General features: G+C 49.6%; 1 protein-coding gene across 1 annotated transcript; it reads left to right on the top strand.

Moving 5' to 3' along the window:
* Positions 1-751: 751 nt before the first annotated feature.
* LOC124107595 (cytochrome P450 2A13) lies at positions 752-7,588 on the top strand. Its single transcript, XM_046465765.2, has 9 exons — positions 752-972; positions 1,240-1,402; positions 2,120-2,269; positions 2,485-2,645; positions 3,687-3,863; positions 4,851-4,992; positions 5,424-5,611; positions 6,229-6,370; positions 6,923-7,588. The coding sequence occupies exons 1-9, from the start codon at positions 793-795 to the stop codon at positions 7,102-7,104; spliced, it is 1,485 nt and encodes a 494-aa protein (XP_046321721.1). The 5' UTR covers positions 752-792; the 3' UTR covers positions 7,105-7,588.
* The last annotated feature ends 1,765 nt before the right edge of the window (positions 7,589-9,353 follow it).

Genomic DNA, 9,353 nt, shown 5'->3' on the forward strand with positions numbered 1-9,353 from the left:
ACTAATTTAAAAATCTATAAGTAAATACAGAAAGATTCGTAGAGTAAAGGGAAGGGAACAGGTGGAGAGGGGAATGGAGGGAAAGAGGAAGGATTGGGGACTGAACTAGAGAAGATTATATTCCATGTTTGTATAACTGTGTAAAATGAATCCTAATGTTATGGATAACTAGAAAGAACCAATGAGAGAGACAGACAGACAGACAGACACACACACACACACACACAGCCATCAGGTCAACAGCTGGGCTCAAGTGCTCACTCCAGAATCCTGTGGGAATTCCCTCTCAGGAACTCCACTCCAAGCTCTGGGGCCTTCTCATCCCAAGCCATGCACATCTAGAACCCTTAAATCTATGTCCCTCCTCACCAAAATACCCCCAAATCCACAGCCACACATCTTGTCTTATTCCAGTGAAATCCAGACCTTGAGATCTTTTCCTTCTGAGACCTTGAAATTTGCACCTATAGGACCCTTGTAATTCTTCAACCCCACACCCTAAGCTCAGAAGCTCTGGTATGCAAATATCCCTACACCACTGCAATCCTTACTCCTGGGGTGCTTCCTCCTCAGGTGTCACAAATCCAGTCCAGAAGTCTACCCTGCTAATCTGCCCCCTCCTCCTTGCTTGCTGGCTGTGTTCCAAACTAGCTCTGTGCATGGTGGGGGGTGTAGTTGGAAGGAGACAAGAGACAATTATGTAACCGGGACCAAAGGCCAGACTTTGATCTCAGCAGTATAAAGGTAGACCATCCCAGCCTTCACTACCTGTTTGTCCTACTCTCTGCCACCATGCTGGCCTCAGGGCTGCTGCTGGTGGCTTTGCTGGCCTGCCTGAGTGTAATGGTGTTGATGTCTGTCTGGAGACAGAGGAAGCTCGGGGGGAAGCTGCCTCCCGGACCCACTCCACTGCCCTTCATCGGGAACTACCTGCAGCTGGACACGGAGCAGATGTACAACTGCCTCATGAAGGTGCCACCTTCCAGGGAGATGGGTGAAATGGGGTGGGCACAGGGACTTCCCAGTTTCATCAGGGCTTTGTGGCAGAGGATTGAACCTGAGGAGCTACAGTCCTAGGACAGGAGAATTCTGAGTGTTGGGAAGCCAGGACCTAGCCAGGAAAGACAGACCTTGACATCATCTGATGTCAGACACTGGGGAAAAGACATCCCTGACATGGAGGGAACTGAACCAATTCAGGGAACAAGCCCTCTAACCACTCCCATCGTCCCCCATCAGCTGAGCAAGCGCTATGGCCCCGTGTTCACGGTCCACCTGGGGACTCGCCGGGTCGTGGTGCTGTGTGGCTACGATGCAGTGAAGGAGGCCCTGGTGGATCAGGCTGAGGAGTTCAGCGGGCGAGGGGAGAATGCCACCTTTGACTGGCTCTTCAAAGGCTACGGTAAGTGGGACAGCACCTGGTGGCCTCAGTTTTCCCAGCCTGCCCCCAAGTCAGCTGCCCTTGAGGTTGTGCAGAGCCCTGGACTGGTCTTCTCTGCGTCCCTGTTCACTGTTGCCTCTCCCTGTGCTGGACTCTGGCCTGTTTTCAACCTCCCATGTCCCAGTCTGTCCCTGCTTCTCTCTACCTGTCGCCCTGTTCTCTTCTTTCCCTGGATGGATCCATCTCTTGGCTCCTCGATTTTGTCACCTCAGCTTCTGTGCTCCCCATGACTCTTTCTCTCCTTCCCTCCCCCTCTTCTTCTTCATCAGTCACAACCTCACAGTGACTCTTCAAAATCCCCATCTCCACCCTCTGCTGAGAGTCTCTCCTCTCTCCAGACCTCTTCTCTTCTCTCCCTGTGTTTTGTCTCTTCCAATTGAGAAGCCTTCACACTTTATATTTCCTCAATCTCACTCTGTCCCTCTGTCCCTCGTGTCTCTGTATCCCCAATTTCTGCATCTGTCTTATCCAGTTTTCTTTTCTCCAGATTTTTCTCCTTCCAAGTTTGGATCAGTGCCTGTCATTTTGTTCAGCGCTCCAGCTCGGCGCCTATGGTCCCCTGCTCCCTGCCTCTCTGTGCAACCCTCTACCTTTTGGGCACATTCTTAGGGGTGCTCTGTGGCCCGCTGGCCCCCTCCATTGTCGGTGACTTCCTCCTACCTTTGCACTCACCTCTAGGCGTAGTGTTCAGCAATGGGGAGCGCGCCAAGCAGCTGAGGCGCTTCTCCATCACCACCCTGCGGGACTTTGGAGTGGGCAAGCGCGGGATTGAGGAGCGCATCCAGGAGGAGGCGGGCTTCCTCATCCAGGCATTCCGGGACACTTGTGGTGAGCTGGGAGCCCTGGAGCAGGCCAGAAGGAAAAGGAAATCCCCCGCATTGTGTCGCGGGATGGGGTCTTAGGCGGGGAAAGGGTGTGTGTGGCCGCCGTCTGTGGCATGGGGCTGGGAATGTCCTTGGCTCAGATTCTGGGACTGGCCTAAGATGGCCCCCTTGGCTCTATTCCAATCCCGGTCTATCACTCCCACCTTCTCCCCACCCCAGGCGCCTTCATAGATCCTACTTTCTACCTGAGCCGAACAGTCTCCAATGTCATTAGCTCCATTGTCTTTGGTGACCGCTTTGACTATGAGGACAAAGAGTTCCTGTCACTGTTGCGCATGATGCTGGGAAGCTTCCAGTTCACAGCTACCTCCACCGGGCAGGTAACTTGTTCCAGCTGGGCACCACCCCTGCCACCACAGTGGCCAACTGCCACAACCCCACCCCCACAGGGCAATCAGTGTCCCAAACTGCCATCCCCCTCCATTGATAAAAACCAGCCCCCAGCTGCATTAAAATCCAGGACAAGTGACAAGTGTCCAATAATGTTTTCCAAGTATACCTGTATACCTCAACAGATGTCCCCAAACAGAGTCTGCAGGAAACACAAATGGCTTCAATCAGCTGAGATGTTCCAAGCCCAATTTGCCTTCATCTCTAGCAGAGCCTCCCCACCCAACCTTTCTGAATATTTTAATACCTGGACAAATGACCACTTGAGTTCCCACCTGGGTACCTGAATACCTGGTGCTGCAAAATCCAGGCTACCAACACCGTTTCACCTCTATCATGGTGTCCCAAGCCAGTCCACAGGTGCTCCCTACTCTGCCCACTGAATTACCTGAACACTTGGATCAGGCACCACAACCAAGACTCCAAATATTGGGCACTGAATGTTCCCCAAACACCCAAATAAGCGCCCTCCAACACAACTCACTCACACACCTAAAGGGTTCCCTCTGTGCAGCCCATTAGATACCTAAACAGGGGAAGACCCCTCACTTTGCCACCTGAATACCAGCATTACTTTAATGTCTAACACCTGGTTAGAAGCTCCCAATCCAGTAAGTATATGGACAGCTGTCTCCAGCTGAGGTTGCCTGAATGCCCAAACACCTAATAGGTGCCCCCCACATAAAGTCCCACCTGAAAATCTCAACAAAAATGTCTCCCAACCCAACCTCACCTGAATATCTGCAACCTACATGCATGCTCCAATCATCTCCCCTAAATTCTTAGACAGTTGCCCTCCTACTTAACCCACAGGAACACTTTATGCTGCCTTCCAGCCCCACTCAAATACTGAACACCTGGATAGCTGCCCTGAACCTGTGCCTTTCTCACCTGGAGACAGGTCCTACTCCCACTGGGTGCTGCGCACTGACAGCTGTCTGGTCTTTGCTTTCTCTTTCCGCAACCGCCAGCTCTATGAGATGTTCTACTCGGTGATGAAGCACCTGCCAGGACCTCAGCAACAGGCCTTTAAGGAGCTGCAGGGCCTTGAGGACTTCGTGGCCAGGAAGGTGGAGCAGAACCAGCGCACTCTGGACCCCAACTCCCCGCGGGACTTCATCGACTCCTTTCTCATCCGCATGAAGGAGGTGCAGCCAGCAGCCAGGGTGGGGAGGTCCAAAGCCAGGCAGCGGGAAATAAGGCCAGGGAGGGCAGAAGAACAGAGGCCCAAATTAGCCTCCCTTTGCATAATCCTCATGGTCCCAATCATAATTAAACACCACCATTCCATCTGCCAAGCCCTTGTAAGCACAGAGGAACGTGTGCATACAACTACCTCTACAGTGCTGCCATGAGCCAGGCACTATTTTGAATGCTTACTTAGCATCTACAACAGCTCTTGAACAATGTTTTATTATGACCCCAATTTTACAAGTGAAGAGACTGCGGCCCAGAGAGTATAAGTAACTTGCTTAAGGTCACATAGCAAGGAAACAGTGGACCCTAGCTCAAAACAGTGTCTCTCTGACTCTGTGGCTGGTGCTTTCAGCCACCAAACTGTCTGATGTTTTATACCCTGGTCATCAGTCACACTCATGTGGACAGGTGACCTGGCTTTACTATGTAACATTGAAAGATCTCACCTCCAACTGCGTGTCATTCTCTTTTCTGTGCGGCAAGGAGATAGGGATTTATGGAGTCTGATGTTCAAAGGATTAGGAAGGAGATCCTCCAAAGACTTCACGATGTTTGGGGGAACAGATGCTGTTGCTTAAAATTCTTTGTTTCAGAAAAACTATCTTTAATGCTCCTGAATCACTCCATCTTCACATCTCCGCCCATGTTTCTCAGTCTCTCTCCACCCCTGTCTTACTAAATACCCTATAATTGAAAAAGTGACAACTGGCCTGGTCATGAAAGAATAGATAGCCATCAGGGCAAAGCACATGAGAAGAGCATTTTGGACAAAGCCAGAATTTTACTCAAAAGCCTGAAACCTGGGCAGAGCCCAGCAAATCTAGGCCCCCTCCTCTCACCTTAGGTCTGGACCTAAGAGAGATGGTCCAAGGTAAAACCTCAGAAGGGCCCCAAAGGGAAGACTTTGGGACTTGGCCTGAAGGCCTCTCTCCTTTCAGGAGAAAAATAACCCCAACACAGAGTTCTTCATGAAGAACCTGGTGATGACCACGCTGAACCTCTTCTTTGCTGGCACCGAGACCGTGAGCACGACCCTGCGCTATGGCTTCCTGATGCTCATGAAGCACCCAGAGGTGGAGGGTAAGGCTGCAGGGACAGGAGAGTGGAGGCCATAGACCCTTTGAACTCCTCTGAGCCAGCTCCACTGACTCCACCTCTCTCAGGTCCTTGGCCAGGGGTGGGGGATATTCAGTGGATAGGCATCAGCCAAGTAGCCATGAAAATATTGGAAGTGTGTGAACCAGTTAGCAAATTGCTCCTCTGCTAAGCCCACTAAGTCCCACTGCCCGCTCCCCAGGCACTCCCTAGGGCCCCTGACTTGCGGCTCCAATCTGGTATGATCAAGTTAACAAGACCCTGCTGCCACAATGTGTGTGGCCATTGGTTGTTCTGAATGGTCTAAGGGGGTGTCGTATGTAGGTGTTTGCCATTCACCCAGGTTTACGTGTTTGGATTGTCGTGCCTCTTCTCCAGCCACTAGGTACCTAAATACCGTCTTCCTTTTCCCTCAGCCAAACTCCATGAGGAGATTGACCGGGTGATTGGCAGGAACCGGCAGCCCAAGTTTGAGGACCGCGCCAAGATGCCCTACACAGAGGCCGTGATCCACGAGATCCAAAGATTTGGAGACATGATTCCCATGGGCGTGTCTCGCAGGGTCATCAAGGACACCAAATTTCGGGACTTTTTCCTCCCCAAGGTGCTGACCTCTGAGCCACTCCCTGGGACCCTAGCACCCCATCCCCATCAATAGATTTCCAATCCCTATCCCACACCCTCCATCAAAGAATCATGCAACTGCTGTGTGCCTTGCATCTTGCCATTCAGAGACTCCTGTGTCTCCAGTAGCCCCAGTCTTTCTGTCTCAGGAGAATCAACCCTATGTCTCCCAACTTCGCTGTCTCAAAAGACACAAATCTCATTTCCCTAGATCTCCTGCCTTCAGGACAGGAACCTCATGTCCCCCACACATCCTGCCTTGAGGGACACAAATCCCATGTTTCCCCAAATTCCCCCAACCTCCAGCCTTGAGAAAGATGAACCCACATCCCCCAACATCCTGTCTCAGGAGACAAAGACCCTGTGTCCCTTAACTTTACTGCCTTAGAGAGCGTGAACCACCTACTCCCCCATACTTCCTGTCTCAAAGGCATTAACTTCATACCCCCCCAAAGCTTCTCTCTCAGAAGAGCCCTGTTCACACGCCTCCGATTTCTCTTCCGGTGGGGTAGCCTAACTCTCTTTTCGGTGCCTGTGAACTTTCAACACTCTCTTCTTCTAACCCATCTTATCCACCCCTCCTCCCCCCTTCTTCAGGGCACAGAAGTATTCCCTATGCTAGGCTCTGTGCTGAGAGACACCAAGTTCTTCTCCAACCCTGAAGATTTCAACCCCCAGCGCTTCCTGGATGACAAGGGGCAGTTTAAGAAGAGTGATGCATTTGTGCCTTTTTCCATTGGTAAGAGACCACCGCCTGCTGCCAGGCCACGGCTCACACCACCAGGGGAAGCTCATCCCAGCTTCCCTCTCTAAGTGTAGCCTAGCATCTTTCTCCAGCTCTAAAGTCCCTCTTGAAATCTACCCTGGAGCCTACCAGCTGCAACTCCGTAACAACCAGGACCTATATATCTGCACCCAGGAAAAGGGAAGGGATGATCAAATCTCATTTAGAGATGGGGATGATGAAGGATCAGAGAGAGTCAGAAATCCTTTTAAGGACACACGACAACATCTTCAGATTCTTAGAAGATGACAGCATACAGCCATATTTGAGAATGTATTTGGGGGTAAGGGGCACTTAAACTTCCCAGTGCTACAGGCTGGCATGGATCACCCCAGCTCATGTGCCAGGGAAATGGAGGCTCAGAGAGGATTAGAGCCCTTCCTGAAGGTCTCTCGGGCCACAGGGCTGCAGCCCCTACTCCCTGGGAGAATGCAGCAGGCATCTGGTACTGGGGTGAGGCTGCAGAGAGCTGGCTTCACCTCAGCCTCTCCCTCCTCTCCTCTTCAGGAAAGCGGTACTGTTTTGGAGAAGGCCTGGCTAGAATGGAGCTCTTTCTCTTCCTCACCACCATCTTGCAGAACTTCTGCCTCAAGTCCCCACAGGCGCCCCAGTACATAGACGTGTCTCCTAAACACGTGGGTTTTGCCACCATCCCGAAGACCTACACCATGAGCTTCCTGGCCCGCTGAGCTGGGGCCCAGCCAAGGGGGAGGCAGGGTTAAGGGGAAGGGAGAGTGGAAGTAAGAGGCAAGTTGGATAGAAGAGGGAGAAGAGTCAGAACAGACCAACAGACTGCCTTTGCCGGACATTGGGCCCTGAGAGCAGGGAAACCTTACACTATGCGGTGGTGGTAGTCGCAGTCGTAATAGTAATAGTAATAGTAATAATAATAATAATAACAGCTATTATTTCGAGCAAGCATTCTTTGTCAGCTCTGTGCTAAAAGCATCTAACGATCTCCCAGCTTAATACTCAAAAGCCCACGTGAAAGGGAACAGTGTTCATGCCCATTTTTAAGGTGACACGGCTGAGGCTTAGTAAGTTTAAGTCACTATGTGAACACAGAACACAGAACAGAAGTGCCTAGCAAATGCTTGAACATCTGTGCCCAGACTTTGGACGAGATTTTAAAATATCATCACTTCCCTGAATAAAACAACATATTTATCTACACTCCTGCCTAATTATGCAGAACATGAAAACCAGCGGTCATCATCTGTGTGTCTGTCAGAGAAGGCCAGTGTGTCGGACTCAGAGTCCATCTGGGGAAGTAGAATCAGGCCTCTCATTGATGTGTGTGAGGGAGATGAACTCTTTCAGGGAAGGCCAGAATTTTGGATTTGAGTACAGCCATGAGCAGGTGTGTGTTCATGCACAGATGTGTAAATGTTACAGAGCCGGGGCCTTTCAAGAAACCAAGGCCTTGTGAAGAACCCATCTTCAAACCCAATTCTTGTGATCAATTCAGAAAGATTTCAGATATGTTGCTCAGAGTATAACATGAAGGAGTTTATTGAAGGGACAGGTAAAGGGAAAGGGGACACTCTCAAGGAAGAGAGTGGCTCCTCTCAGAGAGGAGAGGGACAATTTGCCTCTTCTGCATTCCAGTATTTTGGGGGATTCCAAAGAAGTTTCTAGAGAGTTCAGCCCAGATTCATCCCTTGACATTTGACTGACAGCAAGATAACATCAGACTTTCAAGTCCCCACTGCCATGGCAACTCTATGTCACCTTTGCCCCTGCCGATCACTTCTAATTGGACTCTTTGCCATACATTCTTACAGATTTTATGGTTAGGAGGAACTATCTTTATTCCCCAGAGTTTCAGTATCTGGTCACAAAAGTCTTCACCTTAAGGGTAACTTGGATTCCTCTTGTCAACAATATTTTGGGCCTGCATTTCTCCTACAGTTAGCAGACAGTTTGCTGAGAAATGCAACATAACCTGTTTACTTTAGCAGGCAGGGATGCAGGTAAATTTCTTTTTGGAAAAGAAAGCACATGGGGGTCAGCACAACAGGCCGATTTGGTGGAATTATTCTCTCAACCTCGTGTTCCCTTCATTCACATGTGTCTGTTCCCTAACACAAGGATATGATTACATATTCTGCCATGGGTTTCCATAGGTGAGGTGCTCTGAGGAGTCAGTGATCAGCTGTAAGACCCATTTTCAGAATCACCTGCTTCCTGCTGTCAGATGAGATAATGCAAGTCTCCTAACAAGGAGGATCCTTGAGCAGTATACATAATCTGAGCATTTGTATACATCAGGATCTCCACATTTCTTAAAAAGGCGAAAGATTTATACGATCTGAAGAGAAACCAGAGTATATTCACATTTCTTAAATGTTACACACACACACACACACACATGCACACACCTCCTTTTAACAAATGAAGATTGAGATCCACCAAAGACAAATCTGTTCCCTTGGACTTTGCAAGTTTCCAACAGGAAGTGATTCTCATGTTTCTCGATTTCTGTTATCTATGTCTTACAACCTGGGTTCTATAATTGGTCTCTTCCTGTTCACTGGAGTGGGAATGAGAATGGACGCAAAGACTCACACCCCTCTGTTGTTACCAACATGGTGGTCAACAACCGGCATCAGCATCAAGCCACATCCTCTCATTTGCATGTCTCCTTAAAGAGCTTCTAAAATCCTTGACTCAGGGAATCCTTTTTTTTATCTTTTTTAATATTTTTTAATTGTCAATAGACCTTTATTTATTTATTTATATGCAGTGCCGAGAATCGAACCAGGGCCTCACATGTGCTAGGCAAATGCTCTCCCACTGAGCCACAAATCCAGCCCAGGGAATCTTAGAATTGTGCAGTGACAAAACTGTCATATCCTAAAACTGTGATGTCTAAAATTCAGAACCTTGGAATGACAACTACCCAGAAGTTTCCCCTCAGAATCTTCAGATCACTGAT

The sequence above is a fragment of the Marmota monax genome, unplaced genomic scaffold, assembly GCF_021218885.2.
Source record: "Marmota monax isolate L192 unplaced genomic scaffold, Marmota_monax_Labrador192_F-V1.1 WCK01_AAM20220418_F8-fsc01248, whole genome shotgun sequence".
Classification (NCBI taxonomy): domain Eukaryota; kingdom Metazoa; phylum Chordata; class Mammalia; order Rodentia; family Sciuridae; genus Marmota; species Marmota monax.

Bases quoted from the DNA above. Each gene is read 5' to 3' on its own strand.
- LOC124107595 (XM_046465765.2), top strand. From the start codon at position 793: ATGCTGGCCTCAGGGCTGCTGCTGGTGGCTTTGCTGGCCTGCCTGAGT. The intron at 4,993-5,423 runs GTAAGGCTGCAG...CTTTTCCCTCAG, and splicing joins GAAGCACCCAGAGGTGGAGG to CCAAACTCCATGAGGAGATT. The intron at 6,371-6,922 runs GTAAGAGACCAC...TCTCCTCTTCAG, and splicing joins ATTTGTGCCTTTTTCCATTG to GAAAGCGGTACTGTTTTGGA.